Source organism: Mesoplodon bidens (genome assembly GCF_964165515.1).
Source record: "Mesoplodon bidens genome assembly, chromosome: 8".
Taxonomy (NCBI): Eukaryota; Metazoa; Chordata; class Mammalia; order Artiodactyla; family Ziphiidae; genus Mesoplodon; species Mesoplodon bidens.
In genome coordinates, this window is record NC_138165.1 from 79,511,290 (window position 1) to 79,533,707 (window position 22,418).

The 22,418-nt window shown below is 43.1% G+C and overlaps 1 protein-coding gene across 1 annotated transcript in view; it reads right to left on the bottom strand.

The window, feature by feature from the left end:
- MPP4 (MAGUK p55 scaffold protein 4) overlaps positions 1 to 18,265 on the bottom strand; it is a gene marked incomplete at its 5' end in the record, with an annotated part of 38,430 nt that extends 20,165 nt beyond the window's left edge. The window contains 11 exons of the mRNA XM_081242236.1: positions 304 to 321; positions 2,559 to 2,623; positions 5,394 to 5,590; positions 6,042 to 6,113; positions 7,704 to 7,789; positions 9,225 to 9,306; positions 9,967 to 10,098; positions 12,498 to 12,578; positions 14,715 to 14,792; positions 17,204 to 17,325; positions 18,178 to 18,265. Coding sequence (XP_081098362.1) covers positions 304 to 321; positions 2,559 to 2,623; positions 5,394 to 5,590; positions 6,042 to 6,113; positions 7,704 to 7,789; positions 9,225 to 9,306; positions 9,967 to 10,098; positions 12,498 to 12,578; positions 14,715 to 14,792; positions 17,204 to 17,325; positions 18,178 to 18,265 — 1,021 coding nt within the window. The remainder of the gene's footprint in view (positions 1 to 303; positions 322 to 2,558; positions 2,624 to 5,393; positions 5,591 to 6,041; positions 6,114 to 7,703; positions 7,790 to 9,224; positions 9,307 to 9,966; positions 10,099 to 12,497; positions 12,579 to 14,714; positions 14,793 to 17,203; positions 17,326 to 18,177) is intronic.
- Between the last annotated feature and the right edge of the window lie 4,153 nt (positions 18,266 to 22,418).

Genomic DNA, 22,418 nt, shown 5'->3' on the forward strand with positions numbered 1-22,418 from the left:
AGGATCAGTTTCACAACTTTCATTGAATTCTTACCATGTGCTGTGTTAGATTCTGGGGCTGCCTGTAAATGTTGGTTCTCTTTTCTTTTATTCGTCTCAGTGTTAAGAACAATTACACAGTGTGTGTTCTTTTGACTGACATCTTTTTATAAATTAGGGTATTAGTGATTAGCACACTACGAGGCACACAGGAAGAGCTTAATAAATAGCTGAATTGAAATTGAAGTGAATTAAGAAAACTATAGGAAATTTCTAGGAGGCTTTGGAGATGAGTTTTTTTCCCCCACAAATACTACTTCTTACCTTCTTCCATAGAAATCGCTGGGTACAGAAAAATGATTGAAGCAGGGGAAAAAAGAGAGTGAGCACAATAGTTTATGTTATAGTTTATCAGATTAATTTACCTACAGTAAGAAAAGCAAAGTGCCAAAATTATTCTCTAAAAATTCAATGGAGATTTAGTAACAAAATGATAAGTGAATATCCTATAGAAACAAATAAATTTATGAGTCTTGTTGGAAATGGGATCTATCTGCTTCTGGCAAATCCTATTCCCTTCTATCCCAATAAGCTCTGTAAGAGTTGCATTCTATTCAGTTCTGAATTAATGCACTTATTATTTATTCATTATATTTTAGGAACTCAAATCTTGAATGGAAAGAAGGAAAGAGAGAGAGAAAGGGAAGAAGAAAAGAAGGAAGGAGGAGAGAGTGGAAGGAGAGAGAGAGAGAGGAGGGAGGGAAAGAAAGAGGGATGACAATTACAAGTGCATCTTCAGTACATAACTTTTTAATAACATCTGTAAACTAACACACGCTTGGAAGTTTTCAATAACTCTTGAGTAATAAAACATCCTGAGTAGTGACCCTTTCCTGAGATTTTTTTTCCCATGGTAACACTCAGGCAGAACAGAAAGATACAAAATAATATTTATTTGCAATATCATCTACTACAGTTAAAAAGAAATGGCCTGATAGTTTAGAAAATGATGTGCTCCATCAGAAACATCCCTGGGGCTTCCCTGGTGGCGCAGTGGTTAAGAATCCGCCTGCCAATGCAGGGGACACGGGTTCGAGCCCTGGTTCAGGAAGATCCCACATGCCGCGGAGCAACTAAGCCCATGCGCCACAACTACTGAGCCTGAGCTCTAGAGCCCGTGAGCCACAACTACTGAGCCCGTGTGGCACGACTACTGAAGCTTGTGAGCCCTAGAGCCTGTGCTCTGCAACAAGAGAAGCCACCTCAATGAGAAGCCCCCGCACTGCAACGAAGAGTAGCCCCCGCTCGTCACAACTAGAGAAAGTCTGCATACAGCAACAAAGACCCAATGCAGCCAAAAATAAATTAATCAAATAAATAAAATTTTAAAAACAAAGAAAGAAACATCCCTGTGAGAGGTGACCCTTTAACTCAGTGGCTCCATACTTGGGGTTCCTGAACTCAGAAATTTATAAGGATAATAATATGCGGCTGCAAACTCTTTTCAGGATGGACTTTGCAAAATCCTAATAGAAATGGCACATAGGCTATGCAAGCAAGTTAGATGTCAACCTGTGGCCCTACTAGTTATCAGATATTAGTTAGAAGCTTAGTTAGTACTTTCACATGCCTTTGCTAAATGAAATAGGAAAATGGGTTAAAGAAGTACTTCAATCTGGTTTGGTAAACAAACTTTTTCGAAGCACAGGGGAAATAACTAAAATATCACTATGAAGATTATATCATGACAAATGTTTCTGATAAAATGTCAAGTTAAAGAAAAAAGATAAAAAGTAGTATTGTAACTGTTACTGTAACCATGTAAAATATGGTTCTATAACTGGAAGACAGTATGAAAATATGGTCAGTGTAAAGGAATTTTAAGAGTGTTTTCTTTCAAAAATGTCTCTATAGTTGTCATCATATCTTTTCAAGGGAAAAAATAATTTTTGGCTTAGAGAATTGAGAAGTAAAGTGGATGAGGACTCTCCATGGGCAAATCTATGTTTACTTTACTGCCCTCCCAGCCTCCTGTCCATGCCCCTCTCCCTCTCCCTCCTCCTGCCAGAGAGCATTTCAGACGGTCCTTGATCAGCAGGTTCTAGCTGGGCTCTGTGAGCTACTGACACCCTTCACTAAGGCAGTAAGTCGTTCACAAGCATTCGCCACCGTGAATCCCTTTGCTGACCATTCCTCCACTGCCATCTAAAATACTGTGAAGTGAACAAGCTACACTCATTAAATAATAATTCAGTCTCATGTTTACTCATCAAAGGCACACTGCGCCGCTCTGCAGCCTTGCTTGCCAGTAGGTGTGTAATGTATGGACTAGCTGCAGACACCTCAGGGGACTTCAAGCCGGGGAGTGACCACAAGACATTTGCATTTTCACAAACTGAAAACTCTTCTAAATCCAAAGGAATGAATGTCTATGGTAGGATTTCAGATGGCTGCCAGGAGGCTATCTGGGGTATGGGGACATTTAAAGATCCTCGGTTGGGCGGGAAGCCAGCCCTGGGAAAGAGGGAGCTGTCTTTCTCGTGATGCACGGGCTGGGTTTGAGGTATCAGCACACTCACATATGGTGGATTTGAGGTCGTTGTGAGGTTGATATGGCCGAGACCACCAGAACTCCCGTTGCTTCCTATGCAAAAAGAAATACACTGTGAGAAGGAAAAAAAAAATTAATCCAGGTTAACCCAGGTGAAATAGATCCAGGATAGAATGTTTCCTAGAATTCTGTTGCTTCCAACCAAGTGAACAAGGAGATTTCACCTCCAAACACACTGTCAAATACATTCTCCAAATGCATGGCCTTTCTTATCATTCTTTCCTGCCTCACAGCATCTTTTCAGAGTCACACTGACTTAGGGTGAAAATCTGGCCTGAGACCACTAGTGCACATGCCACAGAGCTTCACTGCATGAGCCATGGCACCTGCCTCTCTGGCATGTTAGCCCGCTCCAGCTGGTCTCAGAATTCTCACCGCATGTTCTGGTTTCCCTCCCAGGCTGTGATGCTCCCTACAGTCCCTTTAGAGCCACATGAATTTCAGTTCCTTCCGTTGTCCTTTATTTGTGCACTAATCTAGTAAACCTGCCATTTCTGTGTGCTCCTTGCAAGACCCCCACTGGAATCGCCTTGCCACTCTCTGCTCTGAGACCATGAGGACTAATCTCATTAGGGCTTTATCCCTGTGTGTGTCCTCAGGTCATCCCTTATCCTCTGCACTTTAATCCCTGTAAGGCTCCATCCACCACCTGCCGCTCCCTGAAGCCCTTTCACACACCCTCTGGAACTGGCAGTAAATCTCCAGCGAAATCTCTCAAACCTCCTCCTGCACTTTGAGTGAGCCCTTCACCTTCTTGTTCTAACTAAACCCAGGTCCCCCTGAGCTCACTGCTCCCCTGCCCCTTTTGAGAGGTGGCTCTTTCCTCTCCCACTCCCAGTGGCGTGTGGGTAAACCAGCCCTGGGAGATGAGTCCTCATGTGCAGCTTTGCAGATTTTTCTAGTGTCAATATTCCCATTGGGGCTGATTTCAAGCTGCCACCCCGATGTCACCGACCGTGGGTGTGAGAAGGGTGCACACAGGCTCTGTGAGCTGGCTCCAGCACACCAGTGCATGAGGCCCTCACTCCATGGGGCCTGGAGGTGGGGTCTGTGTCCTGCTTCTCCTGGCCATTTCCAGACTATATCCCTCTTCCCTAGACGCCCTCACTTTGAAAGCCATTTCCCCGACTCTTCTGGAAGCCATTCTCAGATTATTCCTGCTAACTCCCATGCTCTTAACACTGCTCTGTCAGAATGCATGATGATCTTATTAGGCATGAAGATGCCCCTTCCAACACCCTGGCCTCTTGGTTCCTTGATCTCCTCTCTTCCAATGACCTTCCAATGACCTCAGCCACTGCATCCCACTGTCATACCCTAGGCCTTTCAGTACCCAAAACTACAATCTCTATACAATTTCTATTTCCAGCATCCCTTTCTTCTACCAGCACCTCCTATCTTCCCAACCCCAATAATCTATCAACCCCATAGGGACCTATAATCCATTGATCTGACTTCCTTGCCACTGACCCTACCCTGTCACCTCCCTCCTTAACAAGCTTAAATGTCATGGTCTTTCATTAAAATCACTCCCTTGTCCCTCTCTTGATTTACTGTTAAATCTGACTCCCTGCCTAATCTGGCCCTGCCCCCAGGAAGCTGACCAGGATCACTATAAATTTATGACCTTTAACCTTAAGTGGGCCCTTAATGCTGATGATACTGTATTTATCTAACCAATTTTCTCTCCAGTTCTCATAGAAACTTTTCAAGCTTTCTCCTCTTTCCTTCCCAATATCTCCTACCCACCCTTACTCTCAGCTTATGACATTGCTTATTCCACTGAGAAAATAAGAGCAGATGGAAGAGACCTTCCATAAACTCCCACCATATCCCTCACCCTGTGCCCACACACTCTGGATTCCCTACTGCTACTATTACTGTGGGTGAACTGTTCCTGATCCTGTATAAGGCCAACCCCTCTATTTATAGGCTCCATCACGTCTCCTCCTGCTTCCCCAAGGACAACAAGAGCAGCAATGTTCCCTTCTTTGTCCTGTATCATAAAATATTCCCTCTCATTGGATTTTTCCCATTACCATTATCTACCCTATCTAAAAAAGTTCTCTCATACCACTCCACTTTCCCCTCTAGCTATTTGTCCATTGTTCTGCTCTGCTTTATACAAAATGTCTCAAAGGATTTTCCATGCTCATTGTTGTCAATGTCTTCAAATCCCCTTTTACTAAGATTTTGGTCCCACCTCATCCACTGAAATTGCTTTTATCAAGATCACCAATGAGTTCTGTTGCTAAATCCAGTGGTCAATTCTCAGTCCCCTCAGCAGTGGTTGACATAGTTGATCAGGACACTCTACCATCTTGATTTTGGTCTGCCTCATCGGCCACTCCTTCTCAGTCTCCTTTGCTAGTTCCTTTTCTTCTTCATGATCTCTTAACATTGGCTGAGTCTTGGACCTCTTATTCTATTTTCTTTCTATCCTTAAGCCCTTCCTTGGACCTCAATAGCACCAAGGTGATGGTGGAAAGTTGAGATTCAGTAACTGAGCTTTCAACTCAGCCTTGAAAGATTATAGAGGGAGTCAGAACTACCTTTAGAAGTTTAATTTAGCTTCCCAAGTACTCTTCTCTCTTTTCTAATTGATACAATTATTTTGGTCCCTTTTGTGTTTAAGATGTTTAGAGCATATTGACAAGTTGACATTTGGATTTATAGACCAGTGTGTGTTCATCTATCTGCTTGTCTCTCTTTCTCTCATCTTAACTGCAATAACAGAAGCCTGAGAAAACGTTTTGTTTCCTGATGGCTCGGTCTTGAGTCCAGGAGTAATGACTTTTCTTACCTCTTCAGAAGGTGCGTAGAAGGGATTAGGCCAGCACAGGTATCAAGGTCTGAGATTTTCCGGGCTTGCCACCAGAGGGCATCATTCTGGTCCACAATCTGGAGGATGTCCCCCTTCTGGAAAGGCAAGCCGGCATCCATGCAGGGGATGGCGGGATCCTCCTGGGGCCAGTACTCAGTCATGGCACGAACATACACCTAACAGTAGGTGCATAATGAAACCTCAGAAGAATCCTTACCCCCGGGTTGTTAAGGCTTAAAACCATCTCTCCCACTCTTCCACCTACTGGTGCTATCTTTCCTCTCTATCCTCACCAAAAAGAACTTCCTTCTTGAACTGAGTCTAAGAGCCATGAGAAAAAAAAAAAAGTGAGTTCGGGAATAGAATCTTTTAGCTCTGAGAAGTTTTTGCTCAAATGCTCACCATTCTTGATGTTACTTCTTAACTTCTTGGTACCCCATCTCCTGTTATTGTATTCATTTACTGATTTGCCTCTCATGTCATCAGTATCGAAAAATATGCAATACAGTATTGAACAAATCTTCAATACATTATAGAGGATAGTAATAAGACACAAAGTACGCCATGATAGTTATTGTTATTGGGGGATTTACTGTGTGTGGGTATGAAGGCTCAGTAAATTCTTACCATCTTTTGGCTATTAACAGGAGGGTCAGAAACTGGAACCACCTTGAATATGATTGTGCCACGAGACATGGCCTAGAAAATGTCAGAGGAAAAAATGACAAATCGCAGAGTTCACTGGGTTACTAGGGCTTGGCAGACAGAAGTTACAATTCAATGTGTGCAGGTCAAATGGTGCCATCTCCCACAGGGGCTTTTACAAGGGCTCAACAGCTAAATATCACCACCCAGAAATGGACATTAGGAAGAAATTTAGCTTCATTTCTGTCCTGCTGTGGGATTTCCAGGATCACTGGTCTATTAAAACCCACACTGAGACCTGGCTTCTTGCAGGGACCCTCCATCTCACTGCTGCCAGGACACCACACTCAGCAAGGTCTTATTTCCACAGGCACTAAGGAAGGAGAGGAGCTCTTGGTCTGACTTGCCTTCCTCATAACTCAGTCAGTAATTATTTCTTGAGTACTGATTTCTGCATCAGGCAGCCTAGTCTTATGGGGAAGAAGATAAAGGGCCCCCAAGTCTTCTGGGGGGAACTGACGTCTCCAAGCTAATGGTGGAGGAAACAGAGAGCCTCTTAGTTTGATGGGAGAGGTAAGAATCCCCCTGTCACACACACTGTGATGGGCATTGGAGATCCTAGAGATTAGCAAGAAAGATCTCGGTCTCACTTGGGAATTTCACAGCCCCACTGTCCTGGCAACTCCACAGCTGGAGCCGAAAGGGCTGAGGTGGAGGCATGTGTGTCTGTGACTGACAGTCCTTTAAGCTCCCTGTGCAGTATCTTTTATACCACACAGAATCTTGCGTAGTGGTTTGCAAAATATTTCGGTGCTTGGTATACTCCTTATAATACTCCTTATATAATACTCCTTATATTCCTTATATAATACTCCTTATAATACTCCTTATATAATACTCCTTATAATACCACTCCTCCTCTCAGTCCCTGAGGCACGTCTATGAAAATCTAGAGTTCCCCCAAGAACCCAGTTTGAGTACCACTAGTCTATGTAATATATAATAATTGACCTCAGGTCCCACCCTGGGGGTGTACATGGGGGGAGGTGGGCGGGGAATGCTGCTATGGCTGCTGATAGCTGGATAGTGACTCGGGCGATGGTTTGAAGAATGGGAATGGGAACTGAAAAGAGTTACCAAAAGCTCATATAATCAGGTCACGCTGCCATTTCAACCACAAGGACAGTGGCAGGGCCAGCAAGGATGCCCCCCTCCCCATATGCTGCCCTCTGGCGACTTCTTTTCTACGCCAAAGCTGCCTCAAGGAAACTGCATAAAAATGTAAGGGGAGCAAAGGGTGGTTTGCTCAGGTTCTGACACTCCTCCACAGTCTCCCTCTGCCCACCCCGGGCTCAGTTTCCAATGGAGGAACCCAGGTGATGAGGGATCTGGGCTGGGCGGACTGGCAGGCTTCCTGAGGCTGAAAGAGCAGCTTGTGAAGGGAGATGTCCAGAAGGGGCCAGATCACCTGAGGAGGCGAATGAGGGAAGGCAGACGAGCTGCACAGAAACAGACAAGTTCTGGGGCCTAGAGAGAGGAAGCTGCCTAGCGGGACCCAAATCCCCCTCCAATTACAGTGCACATGCCATGGGCTGGCCGTAACGTGGCACTGAGTCATGGAGAAGGCGAGGAGGAGACTGTTACCAGAATATGGATCACTTGCTCAGGGTCCAGTCCTTCAACTGAAACTCCATTCACTTCCACCAGTTTGTCTCCAGCATATAACAACCCTAGGCAAACAGGAACACAAAACAAGAGGGGTACAAAAAAACTCTCAAAAATGGCAGTAGCCATCCCAAAGCTCCTTAACAAACTCGCTAACCCAAGAAGGCTCTGACATCTTAAGTTTCATTGTGAAATAATAATAATAATAATAATAAAGCAAACTGGCTATTCCAATTTACACCATCACCTAAGTGCATGGGAGTTGCATTTTTCTACCTTTCCACCAACACTGGGTATTAACTGGTGGTGATATTTTTATTTTCACTAATCTTGTAAAATGTTGTAAAATGTTGTAAAATGGAACTGGAACTGGAACTCTGGTAAGAAGATAACACGAACAATAAAGCTGTCGGGGTCATGAGAAAATGTCAGATGAAAAGGAAATGGGGGGTATTCTTCAAAAGAGAAAATGTGGAGAAACTTGAGGGTTAAGATTGAGGCTTGAGAAATATGAGGTAAGACAGTGCAGATAAGAAGCAGGATGAGGCTTCCCTGGTGACGCAGTGGTTGAGAGTCCGCCTGCCGGTGCAGGAGACACGGGTTCGTGCCCCGGTCTGGGAGGATCCCACATGCCGTGGAGCGGCTGGGCCCGTGAGCCATGGCCGCTGAGCCTGCGCATCTGGAGCCTGTGCTCCACAATGGGAGGGGCCACAGCGGTGAGAGGCCCGCGTACCGTAAAAAATAAAAATAAAAAATAAAAAGAAGCAGGATGACATCATGGAACAGAAACCAAAGATGATGAAAATTTTAAGCAAGGTATTGTCAACAACATCAAATGTGCTGAAGGAGTAAAAATAAAATTGAGGCTGACAGAAGGGCCAGTGGACTTAGCAGCTAGGAAGTCCCTGGGTAACTTCTCTCAGAACGTTGGGGTATGAACCCTGCACCAGGTTTCCAGAGTCATGGGCAGTGAGGACACAGACCGCAGGTACAGAACAGCTCGTCTCAGAAGCACAGTGATGAAAAGAAGGAGATTTGGTCCTCTGGTAGAAAAGGCAAGCAACGGGTGTTTGAAGACGGGGAAGAGAGATGCCTCTTTGAACACAGAAGGACCAAGTGAAGCGTGAAAGTTGGGAATATAGAGTGAGGCAGACCTGGACTTGAATCCTGACTCACCCTGTGAAACCTCGTGCAAGTTAGGTGGTTAATCTCTTTGAGCCTCCGTTTCCTCATCTATATGATAGCATGATAATACTTACCTTGTTGGGTTTACATGGGAATGTAAAGTAAGGGAACATTAATTTAGTGCCTAGAATGGAGGGACTCAGTGAGGAAGGGCAATGGGACTTCTCTGGAATATTCCTTTCTTCCTTCTTAGTAACCAAGCAATAGAACTTATTAAAGCTCAACCTCAGTTAGGAAAGAGGGGCTTCCCTGAGAAGATTAAACAATCATTCCCTGTTTTCCTGGTCACGCTTGCACCCTGCTGCTCCAGCTTACCACTCCTCTCTGCCAGCCCACCATGGATGACTCTGGCCACCAGGATGTCCCCTGTCATCTCATGGCGCTTGATGGTAGCTCCCTGGGGAGAGAGTACAGTAGAACCCCTTTTTACCTAACATGACCACTTTCCTGAGGGCTCCCCTCAGTGTTACTCTGGTCTTTCAACAAGGGTATTCATACCAACCAGGGCCATACATACTGTGCCATGAAAAAGGAAAGGCCATTCAACCTTGGCCTACCAAAGTCTATATCCAACCACATAGACATCAAAGAATATTGAGATCCTTCCAAAGTTAAAGAAAACTCCCACAATTACAACCTAATCAAAGGGATTATGCTTAGAAAATCAAATTAATGCCTTACTTAGCTTCCCCTTTATAGAGGAAAAATACATAGGCAAATACATTAGAACAGAGTAAAATATATGTACATGTCACAGAGCCAAGTAATAAAATAAAATAAAGTAATTATGTCTCACAGATCTTAGAAAACAAAAACACTAAGCAGAAATCTTCCCTGGTGAAAACATTACAACCTGTAATGTGTTTGAAATCACAGGCAAAATTCATTGAGATACAGTTTAGCCATTATTATCATGGATTCCCTCACATTTTCTGATTGCCTCACACTACCTCTGTGACTACAGACAAGAATATTGCCCAAGTAATTACTAGAGATAACTTAGTTCATAATTAACCCTGGAGTAATCCTAAATGAAAAGGTAAAATGATTTCCTTACCAGGGGCTGCTGGTTTTTCACCAAGCAAACAATCCTCATTGCTTCCTCGCTCTCAGGGATGTTGTCTGGCAGTGGAGGGAGAAGAGGTTCAAAGTCTTTCTGAGCCACGGTGTCATGGGCGCTGAGCAAGGCCTGGGAATAGAGAAGGAAAAGGGGAACAAACGTCACACATAGGACACACTCACCTAGAAGATGCTGACTCAACACTATGTGAGATACAACAGCAACAAACACGTACGTGCCAGGCATAGTTCTAAGTGTTTTATGTGGATTAACTCAATCTTCACAATAACCCTGAGGCAGGTATATATATTTTTAAATTTTTTAAATTTATTTTTATACAATTTGTAAAGGTTACTTTCCATTTACTGTTATTACAAAATAGTGGCTATTCCCCATGTCGTACAATACACCCTTGTAGCCTATCTTTCACCCAATTGTTTATACCTACCACTCCTCCGCTCCCATATTGCCTGCCCCGCTCCACTGGTAACTGCTAATTTGTTCTCTGTATCTGTGAGTTTGCTTCTTTTTTGGTATATTCACTAGATTGTTGTATTTTTTTAGATTCCACATGTGATATTATACAGTATTTGTCTTTCTCTGTTTGACTTATTTCACTAAGCATAATGCCCTCCAAATCCATCCATGTTGCTGTAAATGGCAAAATTTCCTTCTTTTTTATGGCTGAGTAGTATTCCATTGTATATATATATCACATCTTCTTTATCCATTCATCTGTTCATGGACACTTAGGTAGCTTTCATACCTTGGCAATTGTAAATAATGCTGCTATGAACATTGGGGTGCATGTATCTTTTCAGATTCGTGTTTTTGGTGTTTTTCGACATATACCCAGGAATGGAATTGCTGAGTCATATGGTAGTTCTATTTTTAGTTTTTTGAGAAAATTCCACACTGTTTTCCAGAGTGGCTACATCAACTTATTGATACAAGTGTTCTCTTTTCTCCACATCCTTGTGAGGCAAGTATATTTATTTCCCCCATTTTACAGATAAGGAAACAAGGCAGAGAGAGGGTAAGCAACACATAATATATTCTTTCATTTCTGATAAACTGTATTCTGTCACATTCTCATTTCCTGGAAACCCATGTAATCCATGGTGCTCCTATAAACTTGAACTACAAAACAACTATTGTAATAGTTTCCCCAATTAAGGTAGAATGAGGAGCAGTAATCAAAACATCTTGCTGGTTTAATTATCAGTGACACTTAAGGGCTCATGCAAAACAGAATGAGAAAAAGTAGTCCTCTACTTTTAGGGTATGATCAAAGAGTTCCTTCTCATGGCCCAGTATGTTAAATTTTCATTTCACAAGATGGGGAAGTAGTCATTCTACAGCCCTGCCAGAGACTGGTGGACAGAACGTTGTTGGAACTCAGAGAAAATTCTCTAGGTTTATCTAGTGAAATAAAACTTTTTTTAACATCTTTATTGGAGTATAATTGCTTTACAATGGTGTGTTATTTTCTGCTTTATAACAAAGTAACTCAGTTATACATATACATATGTCCCCATCTCTCTTTCCTCTTGCATCTCCCTCCCTGCCACCCTCCCTATCCCACCCCTCTAGGTGGTCGTAAAGCACCGAGCTGATCTCCCTGTGCCATGCGGCTGCTTCCCACTAGCTATCTGTTTTACGTTTGGTAGTGTATATATGTCCATGCCACTCTCTCACTTTGTCACAGCTTACCCTTCCCCCTCCCCATATCCTCAAGTCCATTCTCTAGTAGGTCTGTGTCCTTATTCCCGTCTTACCCCTAGGTTTTTCATGACCTTTTTTTTTCTTAGATTCCATATATATGTGTTAGCATACGGTATTTGTTTTTCTCTTTCTGACTTACTTCACTCTGTATGACAGACTCTAGATCCATCCACCTCACTACAAATATCTCAATTACGTTTCTTTTTATGGCTGAGTATATTCCATTGTATATATGTGCCACATCTTCTTTATCCATTCATCCGATCATGGACACTTCGAATAAAACTTTTTGACTGATAAATTCCATTGCTCCAAGTGCAGACATCCTCTTAAATTCTAATTTGTTGATAAATTGATCTCAAAATCTATAAGCACTATGAGATAGGTTTCTATTCTGCAATCAAATGTTCTTCATATACCCCCAATAGAGCTAATCATTGTTATACTGTATTTTCCAAACACCTTCACACACTTTATTTGAAACTTAAAATAACTTAAGATTTATGCTACCTCGACTGCCCCCCCCCCAGAATTTTAGAGGAACAATGGCTTTCCGGGGGGAAAAAGACACCATGGGAAGTTCTGGATGCCTCCTTATAAATAGGGCAGGCTTGTCTCCATGACCAGTGAGATTATGCCAGTCACGTCCAAGTTCCACATTTTTAGGTACAGTCTGTTGGTCACCCACATACGGTAATAGAACATCTATTCAGAGAGCACATTTTCCAGCACATTTATTTCTCCTTCCCAACTTTGTCTATGTGCCAGATGGTTATATCTTGTCCATTTTAGCAAGCACTTGCCTTTAAGTGTGGAGCCTGGAGGATTTGTCTCAGCTCTTGGATCTCAGGGGACTTGGGGGTTTCATGTAATATCTTCACTACCTGGTTGGTGGAAAAACATACATTGTGAATTTTTTAACAATCTTTGTCACCTGGTTAACATCACCTAGGTTGGATAACAGGTATACTGACATAATATTGACCTAAGAAAAGCTGTTACTGAAGCCTTCTTTTTCATCTTTAAAGTCAGGGCTTAGAGTCTTTCCTTATCATTAAACTTCATTACAGCAGGTAGAATCCAATATTTGGGGTAGATCTAAACAACAGTGCCCCAGTCCTGGCACATCGCAGGCTTGGAGGAAGAACAAACATAATTTTGTAATGTCATATGTGCCAAGGCAATATCCCTCTAGTGGCTCTAAGATAGCTGTTTGCTAATGTGAATGCTTTACAGGCAGGTTAAGGTATCTGAGTTCTCCAGGTATAGGCTCAATTACTTGGAGAACCCAGGTAGCTTAATCCCATGGGATGTTCCATTCTTCATTTGCAAAATGAAATAGTAATTTGTATTTTAGGGCTTATTATTTGATTAGCAATTTTAATGTTTGTTGCAACAAAAAAGTGCTAGACAGAATAAATTCTGATCTCTTTGCTTTGATTTAGGCATAGACCTGCTTTCTGACAGGACATAAGCCCTTTTAAGACTTTAACCAGCTACATGAATCTTCAGCAGTCAAGCACCATCACATATTGTCAAACGAAAACAAGCAGTTTAGCAAGCTTCACCTTCACTCACTGGGGTTACAACTGAATAAAATATCACGTGTGTGTTTCCCTGTGGACATCTGAGATCCATTCAAGTTGTTGATTACTGGAACTGAGGTTAGAAGTTTTTTTTTAAATTTCTTTTAATATGGACAATAAATAAAAACAAAACAGATTATATTTATGCATCCATTCAGCAAATATGCATTGAACATCTACTGTGTGCTAGGCACTGTTTTGAGTGATGCAAATAGAGCACTGAATAGGCAGACAAAAATCCCCAGTCTCATGGAGTTTACATTCTAGCGAGAAGCCACAGACAATAAATAAAATATATAAGTAAAAGAAGTTTATTTGATGATGAAAAGAGTTAAGAAGAAAAATGAAATAGGGAAGGTGGATAGGGAATGCTATGAGAGGATTGCAATTTTAGAGGGGGTGACCAGGGAAAGCCTCCATGAGGTGACATTTGAGTGGAGACTGGAGGGAGATGAGAAAGCAAATCGTCTGGCTATATGGGCAAGGACGTTACTGACATAAGGAATAGCAAGTGCAAAGGGCCTGTGGCAGGAGCATGTCTGGTTCAAACAACCACAAGGGGTTCAGCTGGCTGGAGCAGAGTGAATAAGGGAGAGAATGGTGAGTATGACATCAAAGAGGTAACAGGGGCCACCTTATGTTTGACTATGCAAGAATTCTGATGTTTACTCAGAGATAAGTTGCTGTAGGAAGAGTTTGAGCAGGGAAGTGACATGATTTAACTCATCTTTAATCAGAATCTCTTTGGCTGCCACGATGGGAATAGACCACAGGGGAGCAAGTGTAGAAGTGGGCGACCAGGTAGGAGGCTACATCGCAACTATCCATGTGAGAGACGATGATGCCGTATATTAGGTGGCACAGCAGAGGTGGGGAGATTCTCGATATGTTTTGAAACTAGAGCTGACAGGACTGGGTGTGGGTGTGAGAGAAAGGAAAAGTCAAAGATGACCCCAGAGGTTTCAGCCGGGGTACTGCAAGAACAAAGACATCCTTAGTGAGATGGAAAAGGCTGGGGTAAGAGCGGCTTTGGGGATGGGAGAGCCAAGAGCTCCGCTGGGGACATATAAAGTTTGAGGCCCATTAGACATCGCAGTAGGATGGGATGAGGCAGAGGACATCAGAGCCTGCCGTCCAGGAGCCCAGAATAGGGATGTAAATTGGGTATCATTAGTCGGTCAACATTACCCTCTTTCCAGGGGTAATTAGGTCCATGGTTTAGGGGAAAAGAGGGAAATGCACACAAGCTAAAAATTTGTCTTGTTGGTTTTAATCTGGGGAGATAGCAGTCCTTCTATTAAAGCTCAATTAGAAACAGTTATCAGAGGCATAATCACCAACTGAACTTTTCCATTAGAGCATTTAAACTAGCACTATGAGTAGAATGGTATCACGTTAAAGCTCTACTATTCTCTGGATGAAAAATCACCTCACCTCATAGGATAACGCCTGGGCGTGGGGTGTGGCAGGAATGAGCTTCTTTCCTTTAAATTCCTGGAGGCAGTCATAAACCTGCCGAGGGGCAACGAAGAGAGAATGACATACTGAGGGAAGGCTCGCCCAGGGGAGACCCAGCCTGAGCAGTGGCACAAGCAGCTGGGTGGCATGTGTGTTGGCCTTTAATAAGGTGTCTCTAGTTGTCCAAGCGAAATGAACTCAAGACTGGTGGCTCTAACGCTTCAAAGGCTTAATTACTGGCTGCCACTGGAAACTGTTCTTCCCCAAACAATATCATTAATAAAAAGAAACGTGAATTTTACTCTTGTTATATTAAGTAAGCCTGGGTTTTCCAGGCTTGAGGCCAATAAGGATTTGAAGCCAGAGACCTGTGGGAACTTCCAGGCTGGGTATCTGCGTAGGGCATGGGTTAGGGGCTCAGGTTCACCAGGGGATCTGAATGAGAGCCCGGGCACACTATACATGCTTATTTGTACTCTGTGCTCACCTTTTGTTTCCTTTCCTCCCTTAATTCTCCAGTAAAAGTTTGTTTATAAAAATTCCAACTTTGTCTTTGTTGACCCTTAGGAATTGTTTTCCATACCAGGACCTAGGGTTGGGCTGAGAATACCAAGGTCTGACTAGCTCTGCAGTGCAGACCTTAATCTGATTTTAGAAATCTAGTTTCTCTTACAGTTGAAGAAATGAGGTCCAGGAGGTCAGCTCAGCCCTGCCTTTCTCCATCCGGATCTGGGATGGCGGGACTTCCTTGCTCTACCTCAGTGCCCAAGCTCAAGTTTACCTGGAAGTGATGAAGGCTGGTGGATTGATGCAGGGAGCACAAAGCCCAAGCAGCCTACCAGTGGTAGCAAAGGCAATGCCTTTAGTGGCATTCATAACCCTGTGTTAGCTTCCCAGGAGGAAAAAGTGCCTGGTAGAAATCAAGTAGTTTCCCCCAAAGTTTTTGTTTGTTTGTTTTTGCGGTACGCGGGTCTCTCACCGCTGTGGCCTCTCCCGTTGCAGAGCATAGGCTCCGGACGCACAGGCTCAGCGGCCATGGCTCACAGGCCCAGCTGCTCCGCGGCACGTGGGATCTTCCCGGACCAGGGCACGAACCCGTGTCCCCTGCATCGGCAGGCGGACTCTCAACCACTGCGCCACCAGGGAAGCCCATCCCCCAAAGTTTTATTCAGATATAATTGAGATAGAACATTGTGTAAATTTAATGGGTATGCCATGTTGATTTGATACACGTATATGTTGCAAAATGATAACCACGATAAGGTTAGTTAACACCGCCATCACTTCACATAATTACCACTTTGTCTGTGTGTCATGATAACGTGTAAGATCTATTCTCTCAGCAAATTTCAAGTATGTAATACAATATTGTTAAATATAGTCACCATGCTGTACAGTTGCTCCCCAGAACTTATTCATCTTGTAACTGGAAATTTGTACCCTTTGACCAACATCTCCCTATTTCCCCTCCCCCTCGTCCCTGGCAACCACTATTCTCTCTGCTTCTATGAGCTCCACCTTTTTAGATTCCACACACAAGCGAGATCGCACAGTATTTGTCTTTCTCTGACTTATTTCACTTAGGATAATGTCCTGAGGTCCATCCATGCTGTTGCAAAAGGGAGGATTTCCTTCCTTTTTATGGCTGAATAATATTCCATTGGACATCCAATGGATGAAATGAAATCACTACCTAAAAAGATATCTGCACCCCATGTTCATTGAAGCTTTATTCACAATAGCCAAGGCATGGAAAAAAACACTGTGTCCAACAATAGATGAATGGATTAAGAAATCAGGTGTTTTAAAACCAGTGCTGTGAAGAGTACCTCTTTGCTTATGCTAAGTATGCTGCACTTTTTTCTTATCTTAAAGAATATAGTATTAACATGCATCGTAAGGCTGACCACATTTCACTTAAGTGAAGGAAACACATCCTCCAAAAAATAACTTCAAAAGGATCTTTCTTAATAATAACATTTGTTCAGAAGAACAAAATTATAGTCAGATGCTATTGTATAGTGCATGAAATTTTAGCCAAATTTAAAAAAAAGAAGAGATCTTCAGAGTAAGAAAAATTTAAGATACCTAAACAGAGCTGTAGACATTTCATGTCCTCATTTATGAAAACAAAGAGGAATGATTTTTTAAAGCATTTTTATTTGTCCTGAGTTGGCCTCAAGGACAAAGGGTTGTAGACAGCTGCTAAGGGTGCTGTCTATGGCCATTTGTGGTGGCTGCTGTGTGACCCCAGGGGCCTCTGGAAGAAAGGGAGTTGGGGGCAGAAAAGAGAGGCGCTGCCATATTCTTTTCCAGCCAAGTAAATTCCTTCCTAAGCTAAGAGGTTGTGTAGCTCTTCTCTGAACTTTTTCCCAGTTGACATTTCCTGCCAGCTGACAAGCAACACTGTTGGATGAGTAAGTTCTGCTCCCAAGGCTAAGGCTTCTGAGCAATGGAGCGCTCACCTTGAGCAGAGCCCGCAGCCACGGGGAGTGAAGGAGGTCATACAGGAGACACACTCCGTTCACGTCTCGGCTGTAGAACAGATTCAGCTCTTGTAGCACAAGCCTCAGGATTCGGGAGATACCTACAAACGGGAGAGGGCAGAGATGGGGTGACGGGTGGAAAGGCAGGTGTAAATGTGAAGGACAATTCAGACCTCTGGGAGGTGCCAGGGGCTCATGAGGAGAGGAGAGGACACTGGAGTTAAGGCCCAAAACTCTGGTCTAGCCCTGTTCTATCACTTACTGTGTGAACTTCAGAAAGCCATCCAACTCTCTGGAACCTACTTTCCTTGTGGCAAAAATGAGAGTATGTTAGCTTCCCCATAGGGCTGTTGCCAACTTTAGATGAAATAATAGATCATAGTATAGAAATGAAAGATTTTATGAGAGCAATATTGCTTTCCCCTCCCCAGTCTTAACAGCCTCTGGTTTATTCCAGAATTATCTAGTTGTTTCCTGGATCCTCCTTCTCTAATTCAAACATGCAACCATGTGTATTTACCCTTTATGAAAATTCTTATTGAAAAACTCTCCTAATAGGCCTTTAATACATATCTCAGGATTCCACTATTAAAGGGACTGAACAGAATTTAGTAAATGCTTGGTTGCTTTTACAAGTATTTTCATAGAAATCCTATTTGTTGCAGTGATATTTTGAATGTGAACAAGTTGTGAAGTTCTAAGGCAAAGTAAAACATCCTGGGGTAGGAAAAAAAGAGATTCTGAATCTACTGTGTCAATTTCTTTCCTTCCTGCCTTGAAAATTGCTTAGACTTATCACTAATAGATGCAACAGGACACTTCAAACTGTATGACAAATTCCTTATAGGAATCACAGAAAATCTATCAGAATTTCTGCACCTAAATTGGATCACATATTTAGAGGGATATTAAAAGAACTTTCTGGTCTAGAAAAGGAATCTGGCACCACATACCATTCTCTGGATTGGTTACCGTAGAAAGCTTCTCGTCCTTCTTGTCCTGGCTGTCTGGTGGGTCTGCTCCTTTGTCTGACTGTATCATGCTCCCTTCCCAAGCTTTCAGAAGGAATTCAGAGCTAGGGAGCAGATCAACAAACAGCACACAGCTCACTCAATCACACTGGCCCCGCAGCTCTTAGTACCTATATAGGCACATATTTTCAACAGCATTTATTGAGCAAGTCAGGCACTGTGCTACATACACACCAGGATCCACATCGAATAAAACAGTCTTGTCCTGTGGCACTTCCTCTCTAAATTATCCATCACCAGCTGTGTGAACGAGAAAACTATTATTTCATGAAACATTCCTTCTACTCCCCTTTCTTAAAACAAGTGACAAATAATGTCAGTTTGTTTATTTTCCACCTCTTTGCCTAGTTGATTTCACCATCATTTAGAGATCAGAAGAGCCTTCCGTGGCCTGACTCCATTCAGGTGCCCTCTTCCCTCTCATTGCCCGTATAGTTCTTCATGGCACTGCTCACAGTTGCAAAAGTTATGGGTTACTGCTGCGGATACTCTTAGGGTTTACTTTATATATTGCTTTAAGTAGGTTTAGTTTCAAGAAACAGACACCCCAAATAATAGTGGCTTGACAGAGTAGAAGTTTATATCTTGCTTATGTAGAAGTCCAGAGGCAGAGCAGCCCTGCTCCATGAACTTCTCAGAGAACAGGCTCCTTCCAGCTCACTGCTTTGCCCGCTTGGGGTGTGGTGGTGTTCTTATCTTCCTGTGCCAAGATGGTGGCTGGTGCTCCAGCCATCACCTCTACATTTCAGCCAGCAGGATGGGGATTAAGAAAATGAGGGCAAAGGGGACATGCTCACTGCTCTTTGAGAAAGTTTGACAGAAGTTTCCCTACACAATGAGAAATCACCTCAGGCCCTGCAAATTTTCAAATGTCCCACTGAACGTTCATGTTGCTGGAAAAACAACAACAACAACAACAACAAAATACCTTATAATAATCTGACCCCAGAACTCAACTTCTCTTTACATATGAACACAAAGAATTTTTGCACAGTTTTAACATACACTGGATTTTCTGGAATGCTGCTACCTTAATTGAGGAATGAATTTACTTCATTTTGCTTGGACTTTATCAAGTTCACCATTTCAGAAAATCAGGTCATTAATGGTTAAGCTGCTCAATGTATAACATGTCACTACAACACACCACCATCAAGCCATGGCTGTATCTCTGTCTGCATTCGAAGCTACTGCGTCCCTGGTGGAGTTTCTTATAGGGGCAAACATGTATTATTTCATTATATCTTTTGGTATAGTGATATCCCATATTTATAAATCAAAATTTACATATCTTATCAACTACATATGTTTCATTTCTCTTTTTTATTATTACTAGGGCATTATATATATGGATTTTGTTTTTGTTTTTGTTTTTTTGTTTTTTTTTGCGGTACGCGGGCCTCTCACTGTTGTGGCCTCTCCCGTTGTGGAGCACAGGCTCCGGACGTGCAGGCTCAGCGGCCATGGCTCATGGGCCCAGCCTCTCTGCGGCATGTGGGATCTTCCTGGACCGGGGCACGAACCCGTGTCCCCTGCATCGGCAGGCGGACTCTCAACCACTTCGCCACCAGGGAAGCCTTGGATTTTTTTTTTTTGAAGTTTTGTGTGTCTTAGTCTGGGTTCCTCCAGAATCAGACACAGAGCAAGGATTCTAGTGAGGTGATTTGCTTGGAAAGTGATCTAGAACACTAGTAGTAGAGTGAGGTATTAAGGCCGGGCAAGGGAAAAACAGCCAGTAAAAAGTACATCAAGTAAGTAACTGCTCTGGGCCCTATGGAGCTTCATCCCATGGAGGAACAAGGGACAAAGGAGTGGGGATATTTATACAGCAACACTGCCAGACACGGGTTGAGGGCTTTCCCCAGAGAGCATTACTTCTGGTCCTTCCAGCCTGCTACATGTGTACTTTCAGATAGAGAGTGTAGGTATAGAATGCACCTTCTGGTCCTTCCAGCCTGCTACATGTGTACTTTCAGATAGAGAGTGTAGGTATAGAATGCACCAAAAGGGATATGGGTAGGGCACCAACAGCATTTGTCACAGGAGAATAATAAAGGATAAATCAGGATTTTTTTTAAAGGAGCATTTCATATTCGTTGTTAAAGACAGGTATGGTTTTTTTGAATCTGATATGGTTGAGAACCACTGTCTAGAATCTAGACAGATTGTGGGGTTGAGTCAGGGAGGCTACCTAGAAAAAGACAGATTCTTATGTTGTCTCTAAATTCTATGGCAGTGAGAAGAGCAACACAGAAAGCTGTTATGAAATCTTAGACAACCTTCCCATACACATTCTTTTCCAGTCGCACTGAAGTATTCTAGTTTGCCAGATTCTGCCTAAACTTGACATCATAAGCTTCTGCCTTGCCCACCACCGCCCACCCTACCCAGCCCCAACTGAGTCAGTTTACACCCTGCCTTTTTCCTGCATTCCAATTTCTGAGACTCTATTGAATCATTTTGCACAGCAGTTGCATGTATGACTCATCTTCTTCCCTGGAGGGGAGCACTTCCAAGGTAGGGTTTGAAAAGGGAGATGAAGTGTCTGCCAGACAAAAGCCAGAGCAAACAGGTGAGTCTGACACCAAACCATCATATTCAGGCAACTTCTTAAAATGCTTCTCACAAACCATGTTCTAGGTGAGGCATTACGAATTAAACAATGATGCTCTGTGTGCATCGTAGGTGGACCACAATCCTTCCATATTTAATGCCCAGATGACAGTGTGCCCAACCAGGCCTATCCATGCAGATGGGGGCACTAGAGACTGTACGTTCCTGAGATGAAATTGTGAGATAAATTTACAGATAGACTGTGGTTTCTATAAAAAAGTCTAATTATTAAAGTAACTTCTAATCAATCTGCCAACCCAGAGCTACACAGATAACACATTCATATACTCTAAGAGGCTCGTTCTGGCTAAAAGTTTCTCCGCCACTGAAGCATACACAGTAATGTTCATCTCCACAACTTAGCTGAATTCTGAAAACAGTCATCCTCAGCTTCCTGTGACAAATTTGCTATGAGCTGAATTGTGTTCCCTCCAAATTCAGGTGTTGAAGCCCCAACCGCTCAATGTGATGGTATTTGGAGATGGGACCTTCGGGAGGTAATTAGGTTTAGATGAGGTCATGATGGTGGGGCTCTCATGATGGCATTCGTGCCCTTATACGGAGAGACACCATAGAGCTTCTTCTCTTAATCTCTCTGCCACATGAGGGCACAGCCAGAAGGAGGCTATCTTCAAGCCAGGAAGAGGGACCTCACCAGAACCCAACCAGACTGGTACTGTGATCTCAGACTTCCAGCCTCCAGAACTGTGAGAAATAAATTTCTGTTGCTTTTAAGCTGCCCAGTCCCTGGTATTGGCCCAAGCTAAGCCAAAATTTCATAGAAGGAAACCTCAGAAAATGGTTTTCCCTCCTCCCAGGTGGCAAAGAAAACTGTTGCAATTTATCATCCTTATAGTACTTATGCTTATCCTTCACGATTCCCTTATGCATTAACCTGTTCAGTGTCCGGCTCCTGTGTGCGTCAGGTCTGGAGAGCGGACACTTTGCTCGTCTGTTCACTGCTGAATCCTCAGAAGTAAAAGACTGACACCTCCCCAGGGAGCCTAAGGACGGCTGGGACATCAGTCCTGAGACAGGAGCAGCTGGACTCGGGAGGCCTGTGCCTTCCTCTCCTCCTCAGCCTGGTTATATCGACTTCAACCTCCTTCCCCATCAAACTTGGAAATCGGGGCTGACAGATCTTGGAGGCAATCAAATGCAACCTTCATTTTACAGGTAAGGAATTTGACACTCAATGGGGTATTCAGTAGATTTCACAAGTAGTAAAATCAAAAGTTTTCCTCTTTTGTTTCCATATTTAATCCTGAAACATGCTACTTAGTCCCTGGCAAAAGACTGTGGTGTCCCTTCCTTGCCTGCCTTTTCATGACTGTCAGTTGAGACTTAGCTATTTCTGCTGTCTTGAGAGAGAGTTCTTGATTGAGACTGTAAATAATAGTCAACCATATGCAATTCTGAACTAAGTAACACAGGAAGTATGGCCAGTTCTTTTCATTAACTTAGAAGCTGCATTAGTGTTACTGATACCTAATCTCCTAAGTGTTACTTTAAAAATCAATATTTCTAGAAGACTGCTAAAAAGCAGTATA